Source organism: Lissotriton helveticus, chromosome 3_1 (genome assembly GCF_964261635.1).
Source record: "Lissotriton helveticus chromosome 3_1, aLisHel1.1, whole genome shotgun sequence".
NCBI classification, from domain to species: Eukaryota; Metazoa; Chordata; class Amphibia; order Caudata; family Salamandridae; genus Lissotriton; species Lissotriton helveticus.
Genome location: NC_136061.1, coordinates 272,462,561 through 272,483,992, shown reverse-complemented (window position 1 = coordinate 272,483,992; position 21,432 = coordinate 272,462,561). Strand labels below are relative to the sequence as shown.

The 21,432-nt window shown below is 48.3% G+C and overlaps 1 protein-coding gene across 4 annotated transcripts in view; it reads right to left on the bottom strand.

Moving 5' to 3' along the window:
* Nucleotides 1–21,432, bottom strand: part of MYO19 (myosin XIX) — a 580,271-nt gene that overhangs the window by 302,348 nt on the left and 256,491 nt on the right. For all 4 annotated transcript variants that reach the window (XM_078679796.1, XM_078679798.1, XM_078679795.1 and 1 more), the window contains 3 exons: nt 16,573–16,649; nt 14,971–15,061; nt 13,974–14,145 (listed from right to left, as the gene is read on the bottom strand). In XM_078679796.1, the coding sequence (XP_078535922.1) occupies nt 13,974–14,145; nt 14,971–15,061; nt 16,573–16,649 (340 nt within the window). The remainder of the gene's footprint in view (nt 1–13,973; nt 14,146–14,970; nt 15,062–16,572; nt 16,650–21,432) is intronic.

Here is a 21,432-nt window from a genome sequence, read left to right as displayed (position 1 = left end):
CCCAGCACCATGTGACTCTGGGCAATAGCTTGCTTAATCTTCCCGACGGCCCCCAGCGCCTAGAGACCCTTACGGGTGATTGTTCGCACTTTACAAATGTGGATTATATATTATATGAGCGACTATATACCTCCCCTAGCGAAAACGATGTAGCAGATCTCGATGATTACCTCACACAGATAGCCATCGCGTGGCTGTCGGATGGTCAGAGGGCATTTCTAAACCAGCCGATTACGGTGGAAGATATCCATATGGCGATAAAAGCATTACCTAATAAAAAAGCGCCGGGTCCCGATGGATTCACATGTGAATTCTACAAAGCCTATATTGAAGAACTCTCCCCTTACTTATTGGAAATGTACGCTGAATAGTACGATGCAGGCCAACTGCTGGCAACACTACGCAAGGCGCTATTTATAACACTATTAAAGAAAGATAACCCCCCCCCGCCAGTTGCGAATCATACAGAACTCTGTCACTCATCAATGTAGATGTTAAGATTCTGGCAAAGATTCTGGCCACTCGTCTCCAGCCGCTCATGCAAAATCTGGTTCTGCCTGATCGGGCTTCATTCCGGAGCGCTCGACTTCCCATAATTTGCGGACATTGTTTGCCACTCTCCACACTCTTAATCTCGAATTGCCCGCGGCCATGTTTGACGCTGCCAAGGCATTTGACTCTAGAATGGGGCTACCTTTTGTTTATTCTACAGAGGATGGGCTTTTTGCCCCTGTTTATTAATTGGGTGCGTCTTTTATATACTGGCCCCACGGTGCGAGTTCGGGTGGGGGGGATATACATCAGACCCGATAAAGATCACCAGAGGCCCCAGGCAGGGGTGTCCTTTATCACCAATGCTTTTTGCTCTCGCACTGGAGCCTCTAGCCTGTCTCATAAGACAATCTCACAACTATGCAGCACAGTAACTTACATCATCAGCCTCTTATTACATCTCTTTACGCAGATGACTTGCTGCTTTTCATTCGTGAGCCCCACACTCATTTAGCATCAGTCCTTCGCGAGTACATTAGGTTTGCCCGCTTCTCAGGCCTCCATATCAATTGGTCCAAGTCGGTGGTGATGTCATTGACAGAGCACCACTCCACATGACCTTGATTTTCCTCTTCAGTGGTCCACAGAGTCGGTGAAGTACCTGGGGGTGTGGATTCACCGGAATCCAGAGGTTGTTTTTCTAGAGAATTATTTAACAGCTGTGGAACGCCTGGAGCAGCAAGTGGATAGATGGATAAAACTCCCACTGTCGCTTGCAGATTGGATTGCTTTGATTAAAATGGTGGTGCTTCCCAAGTTTTTATATCTTTTTAATAATATTCCATTGCAACTCAAGCGACAATTTTTTAAGCAGGTGCGAACTCTGTTACTTCGTCTTGTGTGGGGTGGTCGGCAAGCTCGGGTGGGTTGGGAGACTCTCACGATGAGTAATAAGCATGGTGGTTTTATTGTCCCAGATTGTTATCTTTACTATCTAAGTGCACAGGCCCAATATGTTCATTTTTGGTTCACCTCACATGACTTTATCCCCCACGTGGCGGTTGAACACTGGGATGCTCATCCTATCCCGCTAAGCTCCTTAACTCATTCTCACAGGTCGTCCACTCGCTCCACATTTAACACCATTCACACGACGGTAGCCTCTTAGCAGACATTGGGTCGAATGGCGGGAAAACTTCTTTTATACTCTCCACTATTGCCAGTGGCTTACCGCTTGAGAGTGTCTGTGACACATGAACAGGGAGCCCTGCGTACATACGAGCAAGTGGGAATATCTAAACTGCAGGATTTATTTCCGAATGGCGCTTTTTTGTCTGTCGCAGACATGGACTACATTCAGAATAAGACTCCCCTGTTCATGTTTTATGTACACAGATTAAAGAAGGCGCTGCAGTTTCACTACCTTACATTCCCCACGGAACCACCTGAAGCTTTGACATTGCACACACTCCTCGCTGCCCCCTCACGACACAAGTTAATAACTAGGTTATATCAAGCTGCTCGGGAAGACAGACCTCAGAACAACAATAGGAGCATAGATGACTGGAATGTGTATCTCGACCCACCACTCATGCAGAAGGAATAGGAGAGCTGTTGCCAACAAACTAGCGCCCTCACCTCTAACGGAAACCTCTGAATTATACATTTTATTTATAAAGTTTTATATAGCGCAAACTTGACCGAAGAGGGCAACAGAGCGCTTTACATTTAGGATCGTTGTGTTACAAGTTACATTAGATACAAGAGCATAGTAAGGTACAGTGCACATAAACAATGTTTCAATAATTCGTAGGAGGGAGGGGTGGAAGGAGTAATAGCGGGGAGACGAGGAGTAACTATGCCCAATGTCCGACTGGGTAGGTGACAGTCAAGGGGGAAACCAGGGCCAATCTCCTCATTAGCTGTCAAGCAGCTCCACCGGTCATCAGCCATGTTGCTCAGGTGTCTGCGTTCAGGAAAAACCGGTTCTAAGTTTATTTGATTTGCGACGGTTATATAGCGCTATCTAGACCCGGAGGTATCAGAGCGCTTAACCAGGGGAACATTGCATTAGAAGGTACATCAAAAGGATTATAAAACGCAGGCTAGACTAGTAGGTATCAGAGCCCTATAACAGAGGAACACTGTGTTACAAATTACATCAGTTACAATAACGTAATAATGTACAGTAAGCAAACAACGAGAATGTGAGAATCTATAGGGAAGGAGGGGAGGAAGGAGCCATAGCAGGGAGACGAGGAAGAACTGTGTCCAATGCCCGGCTGGTTCGGTGACGGTCGAGGGGAAACCAGGGCCAATCTCCTCATTAGTTGTCTAGCAACTCCATCGGGTATCAGCCATGTTGCTCAGGTCTCAACATTCAGGAAAAACAGTTTAGACTAGATGTATAGGCTACAAGGATAGAAGTAAAAGAAGAAGGTGGGGGGGAGGGCATAGAATCAAGCCAGAAAGGGAGCTGAGACACAGCGGGAGACAAGGTGAACTATGCCCAATGTCAGGCTGGGTAGGTGATGGTGATGTGTCCTAGTGGCTGCCGGAGAAACAAAGGCAGCGGAGGCCGCTATTTTGAAGTTCGGCACGTCAGGACCGGGCCTATGTAGATCCCTGTGTAGGCATAGATAAGGTGGATAGGTCTCTACCACGATGAAGCCCATGCTCGTGAGAGACCACAGACAGCCCGGATGCCATGCTGGTGCTGAGAAGCGTGGGGCAGAAGCAGTGGGACTCAATCTTTCTCTGGAGGACAAGGATGAAATCACGGAGAGCTGCAGGAAGGCGAACAGCAACACTCCTGTGCACTCCACAGAGTAGTTCCCGCCAAGAGTAGAGAAAGCCAAGCTGCATTGTGCATAGGGGAGCCCCCAGGGTGCACCGCTGAGCCTCCCGATGCCGGATAATACATAAAGAAGTGAGTACTAGAGAAGAAAGCTAACACTGTCGCCATCCTGTACGAGGAGCACCACATATCTATTAGTTCCAAGGAATCAACTCACTCAAATAATGCAGAGTTAGACTGCAAGATAGCTCTGTCTACCTATAGGGGCGTTGGAATTCCCAGCTAATATTGCCTCCAGCTTTTTAACCCTCCATCTGAGATCTATAGTCCCTGTTCTATGGGTGGGTGGGTGCTTGTCTTTCATGTTGGTGTAGTTATACAAATAAACTGTATAGGGGGAAGAACACAAGCCCCAGTGTCTCTCGTTTCCAGTGGGCACAACTCAGGGAACAGCCTCAGCAGACCATATGGTCCACCACAAAGTCTCAGGTATGCCCAGTTTTAGTCATTGATGGTATTCTGTCCGGACCTTCCACCCTAACATTCCTCCCTCCGGTGTCCTCCAAGTCGTTAGGCAACCATATGCAGTCATGGCGATGCTACTGTCACTGTAATTCACGGTGGTTGCCGGCAGGGGCATCTATCACCCCCTCTTCACTCATCTTTCTGCTTCTTTCTAATTCCCCCCACTCTAAGGTCACAGTTCACCTCCTGATGATCTCAGCATGATTCCCTGGCCGAAAGCTCCAATTGTTCTGCACTTCACAGGCTTAGCAGATACTTGGGCCGCAGGTATTTCCCCCGCCCCAAAGGAGCACTGTCAGGACAAGAGCCTGGGATCACCTCGCCACTCCAAAGCCAGATCGTGCTCTTCTTACTGACGACAGCTATGAAGCAGCATATAATCCGGGGTTCTTTGGTGCTGCCACGTCTTTCTTTGCTCTATTCCTGTCAGACCCTAAGTCAGGGCATGAAGCTACCCCTCCAATGGCTGTCTGGGGGCCCATGGCACAACCCAAGTGGCTTTTGAGTGGGAGAACCTTCCACATGGATGCGTGTGTTAGCATTCCTATGAATGTTACACGGCTAGAGAAGCTCCATTTCTTGTGCCTTCCTTCGTAGCATTCTAAGATGGTCTTTCATAATATCACTGCTAGACCTCTTCTTTTTGACATGGTGGCTCAGCGGCAAGCATTGGTATCCTAGTGAAATTGTCAGCTGTAGCACTGGAGCCATTTCTCCCAGCCAGGCTTCCCTGATAAACAAGCAAAGCCAATGGGACTTGCCTATGCAGAGCAATGAACAAGTTACTTACCTTCGGTAACGATATATCTGTAAGAAACAGTAGTTAGTATTAGATTCCATACCTTAGAATATCCCCAGGCGTCAGTCTGGATCCGGAAACTTTTGCGTAGCAGTACCCCTGCGCGTCGGTAGGCGTCGTCTGCAGGCGTCCCCTGCGGCTCCGCGTCGTCGGCGTCGTGCGCCGTGATGACGTCGCTGGAGTATATAGACGCCGCCTCCGCGCGCTGACGTCAGTTCTTTGCACACAGCTCTTCCGCGCCAGAACACGCAGAGCCATGTGAGAACTAACACTGGTGCCATTTGAAACTAGGGCCCTGAAAGGGATGTCCTTAACCCTAGGTATCAGTTCGCAGAACGGGGAGGATGGGAGGGGCGGTAAGGAATCTAATACTAACTACTGTTTCTTACAGATATATCGTTACCGAAGGTAAGTAACTTGTTCATCTGAAAGAAACAGGTTAGTATTAGATTCCTTACCTTAGAATAGATACCCCAGCAATACCAACCCCGGTGGTGGGTCTACGAACCAATACAAACCTACACCAGAAAGTCCTGGAGGACCGAACGGCCAAAGAAGCCATCCCTCCGGACTTGACTGTCCAGGCAGTAGTGCCTCGCAAAGGTGTGCAGCGAGGCCCACGTGGCCGCCTGGCAAATGTCCTGCAAAGGGACTCCCCGGCCCAGGGCAGTAGTAGCCGCCGTGGCCCGAGTGGAATGGGCCCTCAGCCCAACAGGAGGCTCCTTCCGAGCCAAAGAGTAGCATGCTTTGATGCACAGGACGACCCACCGAGAGATGGTTCGTTTCTGCACCGCCCTTCCCTTCTTCACACCCACGTAGCCAACAAACAGTTGGTCATCCACCCGGAACTGGCGTGTGCGATCCATGTAAAATGAAAGCGCACGTTTTGGGTCCAGACGATGGAGCCGCTCTTCATCCTTTGAAGGATGCGGAGGCGGGAAGAAGGAGGGCAAGGTGATGGACTGCCCAATGTGAAAAGCAGAGACTACCTTGGGCAGGAAAGAAGGTCTAGTCCGAAGGACCACCTTATCAGGATGAACAGACAAGAAAGGAGGTTTAACAGAAAGAGCCTGGAGCTCACTCACTCTCCTGGCAGAGGTGATGGCCACCAGGAAGGCCGTCTTTAAAGTGAGAAGACGGAGAGGACAGGAATGAAGGGGCTCAAAGGGAGCGCACATCAGGAAAGTCAAGACCAGGTTCAAGTCCCACTGAGGCATCACGAACGGAGTTGGAGGATACATGTGCGTGATGCCCTTCAAGAACCTTAACACAATAGGGGACTTGAATAAAGATGGCTGATCAGGTAGCCTCAAGAAGGCGGAAAGGGCAGAAAGATAGCCCTTGATAGTGCCCAGAGCAGAGCCCTGCTGGGCAAGGGAAAGGAGGAAGAGGAGAACCTCAGACAGAGGGGCAGAAAGGGGATCCACAGCCCTTGCTGTGCACCATGCCACAAATCTGTTCCACCGGCAGGCGTATACCGACTTCGTGGAGGGACGCCTGGCTGCCAGAATTACATCACAGACTTCAGGAGGCAAGTCAAATGGCCTCAACTGCCGCCGCTCAATCTCCAAGCATGGAGGTGGAGACTGGACAGGTTCGGGTGGAGGACCGTCCCCTGCTGCTGCGACAGAAGGTCCTCCTGAAGGGGCAGGCGGATCGAGGGACCGACTGTCATGCTGAGTAGCTCGGGATACCAGTATCTTCGAGCCCAGTCCGGAGCCACAAGGATAACTTGGGCCCGGTCGCGCCTGATCTTCTTCAGCACTCTGGGCAGAAGTGGTATAGGCGGAAAGGCGTACAACAGACCGCAACTCCACTCGCGCCGAAAGGCGTCGCCGAGCGAGTGCCGTCTTGGAAACTCCAACGCGCAGAACTGATGACATTGCGCGTTCTCTTCTGTGGCGAATAGATCTAACCAAGGCTCTCCCCATCGCTGAAAGAGGCCTCTCGCCACGTCCGAGTTCAGACGCCATTCGTGATCCACCGAGCACCGACGGCTGAGTTCGTCCGCCCTGGCGTTCAGAGAACCTGCCAGGTGTTGAACCGTCAGAGTCACGCCCTGACGTTCCAGCCATTGCCAGAGACGCAGAGCCTCCTGGCAAAGGGTCCACGACCCCACACCGCCCTGTTTGTTGCAGTACCACATGGCGGTGGTGTTGTTCAGTGCTAGGCGAATCGCCCGCAGCTCCAACAGGTTGATATGGAGCCGGGACTCCGCCGGAGACCAGATGCCTCTGATCTCCGCCTCTCCCAAGTGGCCACCCCAGCCCTGGAGGGACACGTCCGTCACAACCACGTGCTCCGGTTGGGGAAGGGAGAGGGATCTGCCTCTGACCCAATCGCGGTCCGTAAGCCACCACTGCAACTGTCTTGCAGTGCCCTCCGAGATCAGGACATGGTCGGATAGGTTGCCCTGATGCTGGGCCCACTGAAACTTCAGGTCCCACTGCAGAGCCCGCATCCGCCACCTGGCGTGATGCACCAGTAGGATGCAGGAGGCCATCAGCCCCAGAAGCCGCAGCGTCAACCTGACCGAAACCCGGGATAACGGCTGAAAGATGGGAATCAGAGCCTGAATATCCCGGACCCGCCGTTCCGGGGGATAAACCCGAAACTGCGCCGAGTCGAGAACCGCTCCGATGAAAAGGAGCTTTTGAGAGGGACACAGGTGTGATTTCGGCACATTGATGGAAAACCCCAGCTCGTGCAGGAGGTCTGCCGTCATCTGAAGGTGGCGGACGACTGTCTGGGGCGAGCCCGCCTTCAACAACCAGTCGTCGAGGTAGGGGAAGACTGAAACCCCTAACCGGCGCAGATGAGCTGCGACCACCGCCATCACTTTCGTGAACACCCGTGGGGCGCTGGTAAGGCCGAAGGGGAGCACGATAAACTGAAAGTGCTCGTGGCCTACCGTGAACCGCAGGTAACGCCGGTGGGCCGGCAGGACGGGGATGTGAAAATACGCATCCTGCAAGTCCAACGCTACCATCCAGTCTTGTGGGTCTAGAGCAGCCAAGACCTGAGCCAAAGTCAACATCTTGAACTTCTCCTTCCGGAGGAAGCCGTTGACGTCCCGTAGGTCCAAGATAGGACGAAGGCCCCCTTTGTCCTTCTTGGGCACCAGAAAGTAGTGGGAGTAGCAACCACACCCTACTTCTGGCCCAGGAACGCGCTCGATGGCCCCCTTGGCCAAGAGGGCCGTAACTTCCTCCTGCAGAAGTGTCAAGTGGTCCCCCGACACACGGTGGTTCTGCGGTGGCATGGCTGGAGGAGTGGACTCGAAGGGGAGGGCGTAGCCCCTTCGAACGAGCTGCAGCACCCACCCGTCCGATGTTATCGCGCGCCAGCGGGAGTGGTGATGGCGAACCCTGCCACCCACTGGCGTCACGTGAGCCCGAAAGCTCGGACTAGGAAGGCTTGGATGCAGCAGCGGGGGGAGGCGTGGACTGACCTCGCCGCTGGCCTCTACCGCCACCACGGCGGAAACCACGGCCGCCACCGCGCTGGGGAGCGTTCTGCGGCGCGTGGCTGGCAGCACGTGTGGGACCGCCCCTCCCTTGGCCACGAAAGGGGCGAAACGAACCCGTCTGCTGGCGCTGGGTCGAAAGACCCAAGGACTTGGCCGTGACCCTGGAGTCCTTGAAGCGCTCCAGCGCGTGGTCCGCTTTGTCACCAAACAGGCGACTGCCATCAAATGGCATGTCCATGAGTGTATTTTGGACGTCTGGCGAGAAGTTGGCAGATCTCAGCCAAGCATGGCGACGAATCGCCACCGTCGTGGACATAGCCCGTCCCAGCGAGTCGGTCGTGTCCAGACCACAACGGATCGAGTACCGCGCCGCATCGAGCTTGTCCCGCACTTCCTGGGGGCATTGCGGCAAACACTCCTCGACCGTATCCCACAGGGAGTGGGTGTAGCGGCCCAAGAGGCACGCGGTATTACAAGACCGCAGTCCAGCGCTCAAAGAGGAAAAGACCTTATTACCAAATTGGTCATACCGCTTTGATTCCCGATCGGGCGGAGCCGACGGGAACGCGGACTGCGAAGTGGAGGCCTGGATCACCAGACTCTCCGGGGAGGGATGGGTGGATAGGAAGGCAGGGTCGTCCGAGCACGGACGGTGACGCCTGGCAACGTTCCGGTCAACCGGTGCACCGGAAGCGGGCCTGGACCAGGTGCCCAAAAGGACATCCGTCAGGGCCTCATTAAACGGCAGCAGAGGCTCCTGGGGGCATGACTGCGGTTTAAACACTTCGGTCAGAATGTTCGGCTTGACCTTCGCGACAGGGAGCTCAAGGCTCAAGGCCTTGGCAGCCCTCATCAGGACCACCGAATAGGCAGCACCTGCCTCAGACGCCACAGGGGTCGGGGAGACAAACCCAGGGTTGGGCGACTCGTCCAGACCACTGGCATCACCCAGATCACCTACCCAGTCCACATCATACTGGCAGGCACGGGATAAAGGGTCCTCAGACCCCTCCCAACCCTCTCCATACTCGTCCTCATCGCCGTATTCTGGATCGACGATATAGACCTCGGGGTCAATGGGCCCCATCGGCGCCGGATCCGGCGTCGGACGACGCCGGTCCGACTCCGCGTCAGGAGTCAGAGGGGGAATGGGGGTGGCGCCGCGTGGCGTCGGCGCCGGGGACCCGACGCCGGCCGGAACCGACGGCAGAGTCGCTGCACCGCGCGGAGGCGGTACCACGGGGTGGCTCAAAGGAACCGACGCCGGAGAGGCCGGTAGACCAGCCGGCGACGAACCTGAGGGGCCCAGCGGCGCCGAGGCCGGAGCCACCGGCGGCGTCGAGGCAGGAGCACCCGAACCGCTCGGGCCCCCAGACGGGACCGACGGGCCCGCAGGCGCCGTAGGCCCCGCCGGAGGAGACCTCGCCCTCATAGCGATGAGGAAGGCCTCGATCTCCTCACTCGACGCGCCTTCCCCAGGGACCGACGGGTATGGGTCAGACGGCGTCGGCAACCCACGCGGGGCCGCGGGGGTGGGGCCACCCGAGCCCCCGGCCGCATCACGCGGGCGTCGGGGGGAGTCGGGGGTACGATGACGACGCCCCGACCTCTTACGCTTACCTGACGAACCGGAGGAATGGTGGCGACTCCCGGAGCGCTCATGGCGGCTCCGCGAACGTTCTTTCGACCGCTCCCTCGACCTCCGACCGGACCGGGACCGCTCTCGACGCGGGGCCGACACACGGAGCTCGAGAAGCTTGCTTTACCAGTCAAGGCCCGACAGTCGACGCAGGACTCCACGTCGTGGTCCGCGCCCAGACACCGGAGGCAGAGTCGATGGTGGTCGGTGACCGACATCAGGCGGTCGCACTCGTCGCAACCCTTGAAACCAGGCATCCTACCGGCACCGTAGAAGATTAAGTAATTAACAATAAACTTGGTCAAAAGACCGGAGTACTGCTCTTCGGATCTGCGCTAACTGGCGCGGAAAAAAGAAGAACTGACGTCAGCGCGCGGAGGCGGCGTCTATATACTCCAGCGACGTCATCACGGCGCACGACGCCGACGACGCGGAGCCGCAGGGGACGCCTGCAGACGACGCCTACCGACGCGCAGGGGTACTGCTACGCAAAAGTTTCCGGATCCAGACTGACGCCTGGGGATATTCTAAGGTAAGGAATCTAATACTAACCTGTTTCTTTCAGATTGGCTGTGCCAATTTTTTTTTACCATGTTGTTCACTAGCATGGCTGCTATTCAGCATTGGATGGTGGAGTAGAATAGAAGGTCATAAGGGTGCCAGGAGATTATAGTGTTAGAGCGTCAAGGCATAGATTACAGAGGTGCTGAGTAAATTAAGGTGGCCTCGAATGCAGTGGTGTACACTGCAGTGGAGTGCGGTGGACCGATGCAGACTAGAGTGGCAGAGTGCATTGGAGTAGAGTGGTGCAGAGAAGATTAGAATGGCCTAGTGTGCACTGGTGGTGGTGACAGGGTGCAGCAGTGATGAAGTGGCAAAGACTGAAGCAGCTTATAGTACAATGGCATAGAGTAGTGGCAGAGAGTGGTGTGGCGTAGGGTTATTTGGAGTGATGCACAGAGTGGCATAGAGTGCAGTAGTGTCGTTTAGAGTAGAGTGCATTGGCAAGAAGTGACATGCCATGGAGTAGTTTACCGTGGAGTGTGCATGGGATGGAAGCACACTGCCATTACAGGCCACACATCTTGATAAGACCACTACATTGGCTCAGGGATGAACTTTTAGTAATAAAAGTATACAGCACACAAATGATGTGGAAATGTCATCACCTAGTGTATTGAGTGGCTTTGAATGTATTGAAATGTTTTCAGCACACTTAAGTATAAAAAAAATTGCTTTATATATGCATTGCCATTTCTAATATTGTGAAATGTCAGCACAGTTCATTACACACATTTTAAGGATATGTGCTAGAAAAAGCCTTCCACGGCAAGATGGTCACAAAAATCCTCTCACTTTGAAGTCAGAAAGAAAACATAGGCTCTGCTCAGTGAGCTTGGTGTTAACATTTGACCTTTCTTTGAATGCACAGCAAATATTACAAGATATTGTGAAAAAAAAATTCTAAATGCCTGTTTAACGAATGGGAGCACTTTGAATAGTACAGTAGCTAAGTGAGGAACTCAAGCTATTCAGCCTATAACTAATAAAACCAGCAAATAGAAAGCAAACAAATTTGAGTTGCACACCACAAACAATGGTATGCAATGGGCTGGATATATTCTCGGGGACGCTTTCCAAATGTCCAATTCTCTTTAGCAAACCAGACAGCTGACTGGTAGGCTTGGACCAAACAAAGGGGCTGGTTTGTTAGATAGTAGGTCATAGATTAATGCTTTTTTTAAATACTCTTATGGAATTCTTATACAGCTCAGGTGGTGAGAAGCGTGAAAACAAAGAAGGGCAAAATGCATGCAGTCTCTGGAAGTGCTTTTTAAGAAAAAGGTCCCCCCCCCTAAAAAAAAAGCACATGCATGGAAGCATAACAGGAGCCACTTGGTGATGGTGAACAGGATACTTTCCACGGGGGAGGGGGAGGAAAAGACACACAGACTAGATGGAGTGACTACAACGAATAAACCATCGAATAGACAATGAGCGACAAAACAAAAAGCCAAATGAAAACGATCAGTGGAGTTATTTTTTCAAATCAGCTATTGCCACGTCCCCAATAGGAGCTGGGAACATGAATACGTCTAAAATGTGGTTACTTCTGTTGGGCTAGGGCTAGAGACAGTATTCTTCTAGATTGGCATCTTCAGTGCCTTATGTAGACTTACCTGACATTCTGTGAGAAAGTATTTCCCTTCACTGGTCATGAAAATGTCGAACTTGAAAGAGGTAATATAGGATATATTACTCTAGATTGTGAATTAACTACTTTTCAGTAGTAATACTGGTCTGAAAGTGAATGACACTAGAACAAAATCTGTAATGCTAGTGGGCTTTAAGTGTTTTTTTATTCCCACTACCATCTAATGTTAATCCAATGTACACGTCTTTTATGTGGGCAGTGGCCATTTATGGGCCCAAGTGCAAATGTTGGTCATTTATCAGTCATTGTTCCACCACCCAGAATCGCACAAATCTTTGATTTAGATACACTTTTCATGAAGTAAAGTTTACCCCTTCCGACGGGAACATAGGACAGAACCTAATGTATGCTGACAACATGGTCCTTGTGGAGTGCGCTGGGCACCAACCCAAGAATGCTAGGAGGTACCCACGTACACTAGTCCAATCCCACTGCACATATGGAAGGGTTGCTTTGCAACACCATTGAAAGCAATGGTTACTTTTTATTCTGTAGGGGGTATAAAACCGGTCTGAAGCCAAAACCAAGAACTAGATTAATATAATGTCATGGGAGAGAATCTTTTTTAACGCACTTCCTACTAATGATATACAAGTATATGCACCATGGGCTTCACTCAGATGGCAATAGTCCCGGGTTCCCGTACCTGGTTTGCGGTGCAAGAAGAAGCTATACTCGAATCATACCTGGGCTGCTGAAGAACAAAGAACAAACAAAAACAAAGCCTTCTAAAGACAGACCTGCTCACCTCACCACTGGCTGATCTGATGAACGTGAATGAGCCGGGTACATTTGCACAGACATCCTCGTGGGAAGAAAGCCTATTTATTCAACCACCTACAAAGCAAGAATCAGCTCACGGGCACACGTGCCTAGCACTGGTCTTCTGCAACACCAAGACAAGAGCAAACCAGATGGCCAAGTGGCACTGCTGTGCTAGTGCTACTAAAGACTGAGCACAGCGCTATTCTACAACACAGTACAATACTGCAAGAGGTTCTTGATGCAAAGTTTATTTCCAAGTGGCTTCAGAATGTATAGCAGCACAAAGTATTGCCATATAATAAAGGGGGAAATTTGAGCATTTCTGCCCTTGGTATCTAGAAGTGGATGGCCGGGTTTACTTCTTGCCACCAGAGGCCTTGATGGCGGACTTTGTGACTTTGCCAGCACTGGCAGCCTTCTTCTCAAACCCCTTGATACCTCCGACAGCCACCGTCTGCCTCATGTCCCGGACAGCACAACGACAAGGTCTACTGTACTCCATATAAGCTTTTTAAACATGGGCTCAGAGACACAGATGCTTGCAAATGATGCGGGCACTGGGTGCCGATTTCTGGCACCTAGCCTGGACCTGTAGACGAGTGTCAGAGTATTGGGCAGCGGTGACCGCTACACTATCGAAGATTCTTGGGATAACGTTGCAGTGTTCTCCACAAATATGTCTGCTTGGGTTGGTTTGCTTTCTAAAAGGTGCTGTGGGTAGGTTGGCGAGAGTGGCACTGCTTGTTGCTAAGAGACGGGTGGCGATGGTGTGAGACAGTACAGTGTGCTCTACAATGGAATTGTGGCTTAAGGATCTGTGGCACTGTAGAGAAAATGTGGCCCTTTACGCTGAGGAATTACCAACGTCCTCAAAACCAAACGACATTTGGGAGCCCTTAGTGACATATTTACGTACTGCTTCCCCGTAAGGTTCAACTAAAGTCGAAAATACATAATCATATATGCCATATACTGAAGTAATGTTGTCAGTTTGTCTCCTCTTTTTTTATATGTAAAAATGCAGACACAGTCCAGGGTCCAATTGGTTTGTTTTTTGTATTTTTTATGGTGTTATTCTGTTTGTATCTTGTATATTGGTCAAACTGAGTAAGTACTATGATATGCTGATGTGTCTCTACATTTTGAGTTCTACTTGTGTATTGTAATTGTCATATGTACAGTGTATTGTAAAAATGAATAAAATAAAAAAATAAAATATATATATATATATATATATATATATATATATATATATATATATATGTAACTTACTTGGCATAGATAACTTTGGCCAGACAATCTCTCCTCATTGCACATTCAGACTTAGAACATGGCTTCATGAAGACTTGTTGCTGTTTTCCTGCCGTTATAGTTCGAACACGCACCTTTTCAAGAAGATCGTCCACTGAAACATTCAGCAAACTGGCAGCTGTTGCAATAAAACCTTATTAAAGGCGATAAAAGATAATGCATTATAATCAGAAAGGTTTAGACAGTCAAAAATGCATGTACTTTGCAAATACTAAGACTCTTCAAAGCAAACATATCAAGTGATTACAAACTATGGAGGTCTTGTACATCCTCCACAAATAGGGTGTCATTAAAGTGCTTAGTCTGGATACACACAAGGAAAATATGTGCGATTTTCTCTCTATCAAGTAACTCCCACTCCAAACCCTAGCCAGTCACAACATGGGAAAACACCATCATCTGCTGGGTACTCCTGTAAACCTAGAGTGCCGATTTCCAACATTATATTATTTTAACACCATATGGATAGAGGAGACTGTGTTAAAGTGATGCGCTGCTAGCCTTATTTAGAAACAGGTCTACTCGGGATTTAACAAACGTACATTCACATAGACAATTCAAATATGCTCACATATATATAGGCAATAGGTCAGAGGTTGTTAAAAAATGCATGAGAGAATAGTGCAGGAGTGTTTGGCCACACTACAGGCTGTGACACAGTTTCCAGCGTGCACGGTTATGGTCCAATATATTGGTTATGCTTTTAATGTTCCAAGCACACAGGCTATAATCTAAATGGCCAATATTTGACCTTAATATGAGTGGGAATACAAGTTTAGGTAAGGGGACATTTTAGTCTTGCTCAGAGATGAAAAGAGGATCCTTCCACTATATATTCTCTGGCTAAACATCATTAAATATTAACATAGAACATTAGAAGAACTACAAAAATAGAATTACGATTGACCTGCAAGAAAGCACAACTTAATAAAGTTGTTAATTTTGATCTGATTCTTACTTTTGAAATTGGATTGTGGATCACATGGTTGAGATTCGTCAACTGGATCTTCAAACTGTATATTTCCCAGATGTAGGAGCCCCGCCAACAGCTGGAACGAAAGACAGATATGGCCTGTCAATAGTCAAGTCACATGTTGTCTGTAATTAACTCCCATTTTATTTTAACTTTCATTTGAATGTGCAATTGTATGAATAGCAAACTAGAATCTTGCTAGTGAGCCGGACAAAAGACAAATTACACCCTTTAAATTGGCCGTTAAGATTAGGGCCCTCTTACCTCAATGCAAAGTCAAAAGTTGAGGTATCGGCTTTCATAAAGAAAGTACTTTTGCACCTCATTCCAATTATTTATGCGTCAAAACTAGGCCGTCATACTGAGAATAAAGAGATAGGACCACACAAAGCCTGTGCTAAAAGCCCTAAACTGGCTACCAGTGCATCCCAGGAATAAATTCAAAAGCCTGTGCACTACGTATTGGATCTCACTAGATAAAATGAAAGAAACAAACATCAACAAAAAAATAATGTGATCTTCTCAACAGAATTCAAATGTGAAAAATATGCTTATCTAATAGCACAGAACACCCTGAATGCAACTCCTGAATATATAACAAGTCATGCATGACTTCAGACAAGATTGAGAAAGTACCGGAGGCCCCACACAATACTGCTTAAGAAGAAACTTTAGCGCAAAAGTCTAGCAGTGTGTCAGCAGTCCAAAACCATTCTCCACCAGACAATCCCAGGGTGTCCATGAAAAAAAGTTACGACCCTAACAATTATAGAAAAAAGGAAAAGCTAACCAAGAGGTACTGAATAACAAACGTGCAACCCCAAACTCAGTTTCAGACTACACTAGGCCTCATTAATTACCCAGACTTAAATGTATCAACACGCTTCGTTGAGATTTCATCACCTTTAACTAAGTAGTCAGAAGTGGCTGGAAGGCAATATATCTGTGCTCTATAAAACTCTATAATGTAGTTATCATTAATCTCATACCAATGACTAAATAGTAATATGTTTCACAATACACCACACATTCCCTATTTTGAAGGACCAAACGATGCTTGACAACCAAGGCCAAACGACTACCACAATAACTAATCTTTACCATAAATACCATCTTTCCTAAATGAAATCCAGTTAGCCTTCACCAATATGGAAGGAGACGAATAACTAAACTCTAGAGCAAAGGTTCACAAACATTTGAAAAGTAGGACTCCATTTTCAATAAGTAATACAGATGGACAGTACGATGACCCTACCTTCCACATTAACATTTATCCCCAGGTTGCTTATGACTTCTAATAGATTTAAGAATATTGCACCGTCCACGTAACAACCTTTTACTGAGTTGCAGTTCACAAATTGTTGGCCTGTTGCAAGACAATGTTGGGTTGACTGTCTTACAATGATAAAACAAGTGTTGCTTCAGAGTAAAATCAACTGCTCAAATGAGGACTGATTAAGTATATTTTTTAATCAGACCTTCGCCAGTTTGAGATTATAAATCTACAGTGAACATGTCTTTGCCTAATGATGATAATTCATGGAAAAGCAGTATCTGCCAAAATATTTCAAACACAGTTGTACATACCTTAAAAATATTTTTCTGTGTGCCACAGTCAATCCCCAAGTGAAGCATGGCATCTCTGGTCACCTCAAAACAATCCTCTGTAAAAAATAAATAAATAAACAAATAAATTGTCTATATAACTACAAAAACAGATGTGGATGGCCTCCCTATTCAATATCAGTGCCCCTGCACGCTCACCAAGTAAGTTTGTGTAGTTGGCAACTGGCTCAATACCCGAGGCTGGAGAGTGGATGACAAGAGTTGAACACTTACCCAGGACTTTGTCATATCACTCATTGATGCTCTTGGAAATGGCTATCCCGACGCAAGCACATAGGGCGTTTCCATGGAGTATGCCACATGGAGCACCAAGAGACAGAATATTTAGAGAGGAAATCTTACAAGGGAGAGAAACATACTTTACTAAATGAACACACAGTAAATAGCCTTGCTACACTGTATGAGGCATACAATGTGATCATTAGAGGGGCCAACATCATTAAGCAAACAGGGGTTCTAAAGGATATCAGAAATGGACTGGCGAAGCTAGAGGCTGAATTGAGTATGCTAGAGACACAATATGAGGTGAGCAAATCTAGATGAATATCAAGCAGTGGCACAGAGGGAAGTTAACGTTTTAGGTAAATAAGTGGAAGCCGAGACATATGGAAAGGGGGCAGGCCGAATAAGACTGACAGCTCTCTGGTCAGTAGAGAGCAAGCATGGGGATAACAGAAATTAAGACTGATACTGGAGTTACAGTGACGTCTACAACTGTGGCATCCCAAAATTATTATGTAGCTATATAATGAGCAAATTAGACACATGAAGCGGAATTAGATTCCTTCCTTGACACAATAGCCTTAGCCAGCACGGCAGCACAGAAAATATTTAGACAAGCCCATTAGAGTAGAATAGATAACAACTGTAATTCAAACCTGACCAAACAACAAGGCCAGACAGGTTGCACAACAGCTCTATAAAAATCTGCAACCCTCCTGGCACCTAGGCTTCTTTAGGTATATTGAGAGGCCCTTGATAAGGAAATCTTGCCCCCAGCTCTTTGAGAGGCACTAATGATTACTAATGGCATAATGTCAGCCCAGAGAAATATAGCAAGAGGCACAACGCGATGTTACTCCCTATCACCAATCCTGTTTGTAACAGCAGTGAAGCTTCTTTCAGCGCAATTGCGACAACATCAAACACACAGGGGAGTCAGCTTTTACGCTAAATGACTGGCAGGGTCACATTATGCTGATGATGTTACCCTCTACATATAAGACCCGGAACAAAAGGTTACACAGAATACGACTCATGCAATCTACAAACTGCAGAGGCTGCTGTGAAAACATGGCAGGTTTCCTCCATCAAGCCGAGCAGACATAAATGCATAATGGAAGCTAATAGAGGAGATCATCAGGGCCACACTACTAACACTAACCCGGTTAGTAGCCTTGCTGAGCTGGGTGAGCAAATTTCCCCCCTTGGAATGAAAGCTCATTGCTGGTACTAGCAAAATGCAGGGATGCAATACGATGAGGGCCTTGTCAAGTCACCTCACTTGTGCCTGCCAAAGTTCTACAAAGCTGGTCTCAGTATACCGCTTCGCAGGTTTTTGGATACTTTGCTCCACGGTGGGACTTCACTGACCATCCTGCACAGGGCCCCAGGAGAAAGTCCCGGTCAACTCTCCTCACCTGTGCCTGCCAAAGCTCTGTGGTACTAGATAGTTTAGAGTTATAGCAAAAGAGTACAATTAATACTTGCTGTAGGTTCATCTTGTACAATAATTATAGTTGAGTACTGCATCTCTAGCTGAGATTAAAGGGTATAAGGCTTGAAATTACAGCGTTCTTCTCTGTGTAATCTCTTTTTCTTGGCCAATATTACTCTAAAAGCTGTAGAAGCTCCACCTCACAGGCTACAATGGTAAAACGCAAGGCAACGGACAAAACATCTGACCTATGAAAAGCAAAAAAGCACCTGAAGCATTCAGTGGAAAATTGTACTCTTGACAAAATAGATGTTCTAATTCAGGAGCTGGAAGAGCTGTTAGGCCCAAAGGCTAAAGGGGACAATCCAGGGAAAAGTCTACAGGGGGATGTTACATCATTTTTTAATAATCCTAGGAGTCACCAAGTAACTCAAGCTAGTAATGAAACATCTACCGACCCGCAGCCACCCCCTGGCACTAGCCCCCAACTTCACCTAGAGTTCAGCCCCTGGCCACCATAGTTCCCACAACAGCCATCAAATGTACTAATCTGTTTGAAGCACAAGGACTCCAGACGAGCAAGACTCCACACACGTGCATTTAGCCACGTGTAAAAAAGAGAGAAAGAATTTGAGAGACCATATTGGTAGGCTGTCAAAGACCCTTAATGACAAAATGGATAGACTATTGGCTTTGGTAATGAACCTTAATAATAATTCCCAGGCACCAAGGACAAAGGCTGACTCTACTCGCCATCCCAAATATATGGGTAGCACCGTCAAGAACAGTCCATTAATGTGCACGGCAAACATACCTAACAACGTTAGAGTGGCGGGGGCAATGGCTAAACACTCCTGGCACATAGGATGTAATGTTGGTTCTCCCACAGGACCTGGCAGGGGGCCCTTACACCAGAAAGAAGTTGAAGGGTTCCAAAATAACACTCTGGAGCCAAATGGAACCCCAAATCCAATAAACACTCTAGCTACGCCCGCAGTGGCCCCCAAAAAGGAGCATGACATATTCATCATCAATGTCCTGAATCTTATATTAGGTGCTAGAGAACTGCATAATTTGCTAACAAACAAAGCCATTCATTAGCCCAGAAAGGTGAGAGGGTGCAGATTAGTTATCAGAGACAATGGCCACACGATTCAGCAATGAACATTCAAAATTCCATCAAATTCGGCTTGACGCTGGCGCATACAGGCTTGTTGAAGGTTTGATGGCATTAGAGCACAGATTCAGGCCCCCTCTTGACTCACAAATAAGGCTTAAGTTCAACACGCCCCACTCTCCATTAGTCACAAAAACAAAATGCTCCACGAACTTACACATTCTTTCACAATCTCCAACTCTTATTGAGGCTCATGTAGCCAATTTATTGGATATTGACTGACAAAAAATTCGATCTGGAACATTATCTGACCGTTGACAACCTTGCCACTACATCCAGCGAGAGATCGGAGTTTGCACTCCCAGCAGGCTGGAAGGGAGAGTCTCAGAGTCCTGTTGGGCAACCTCTATCGATATTTCTATTCATCAACTGGCGCCTCATTCCCATTCACTCTCCAGATAGCTGATTGAACTCAGAGTCCACCGATAGAGACCAGTGGTCTAATTATGCTGGTGCCCAACAGATTGGGAAGGCGGAGAACATTTGTGGTCTGACACCCCGCCTGCCTCAGACGGATGCTGTGCTTTACAACGATACAACACTGCACTGGTCACAATCTCCCCAGACAGTATTAGGTGCAACACTTACCAGTCCCTGTTTTCCCCTGACCTGGACCCACGCTGAATATGGAGTGACCATTCCAGCACTAGCTCAACTTAAACACATCCCGGGTCATTCTCTATATGACTCCAGGATGACTTCTGGGTCCCCCACGAGACCCATAACCAGATCTCCTGGCCAACACAGCCTGTCCCCCACTGCGAGCTATGACTATTTCCTTCCGTCCTTTTTTTCCTCCGGATAAGTGTGGATCCAGGCCATGGCCGGTCCATAATGAAGCGGGCCCTTAACAAGCCATCAACCACTGAAGATTTGGAAAATCGGTAAGCAGCTGGGACGAAATGCACTAAACTGATCGTATCTGTGACCTGAAAACCCCTCACAACCAAAAGGCGATGCACTCTGCTCAGCACTGCGTCACGCACCATCAAGAGGGCCAATAATGAGCATGGTGCTCATAGTCTCCCACACCCGCCAGAGTCCCTCCAGCACTGACTGAGCACGCTCCATTTCGGCCTCATAGCACAGACCCTGCTCTGCTCTGACCGGTGCTTGTGCCCGGGTCCTGATACTCCGATACCCAGGTGTTTTCCCGACACATGTAATTGTTCTCTTTGTTGCGATGATTACCCCATCCAATTTCCATATAAGGGGGAGAAAAACTTGAACAAAATCAATTTACCACATGTGGACAGTGAATCTGCTCCCTTTTCTCCCCTGCACTGAGTTTATGTAAGCAGGCCTGTTCCTTTATTCACAGCCAAGGGAAAGGCCACGTTATAGCAGACATTTTGTGACTTACAGGCTATGGTCTCCTACATGAAGGAGCCATAGAAAGTAAAAGGACTAATTCCTGAGGTAAGAACTTTCATTTTGGTCAGACCTTTGGCCAACATTTGATCTGGGCCCTCAGTAAAGAGCCATTGAAAGTAAGGAAGGACTTCAATTTCTTTGGACAGTTTGACTGACACTGCAGATATACTACCCCATGACATCCATCTTGACAGGGTAGGTGTCTGGCGCCTGACCCCACTTGTTTTTTGTTTTGGTTTTGCTTTGTGCTTCCCAGACTCCCTTTAGGGAAGCATAGATAGATTGGACCCAATCTTCATCACCAACCAGATAAAGCTAGTAAGGAATACATCAATGGAGCATGGAAACTGTGATATAAATTAATACTTTCTACCAATCACGAAAAGTGATAAAGTACTACTGTTCAGTTACCAACTTTAGGAGCTTGTAAAGTGAAACAGGAATTTTTAGACACATTTAACTTTGTAGAGTAAATAGTGAAAAACTACTACTGATTGGTAACTTATTAACTCCCAATAACTTTCACACCAACCCCCTTGGAGCTTACTATATTGATATAGAACAAAGGATTTGTCCCCCCGCCCCGGCACTGCGGTGGCTCGCCCACAATAGA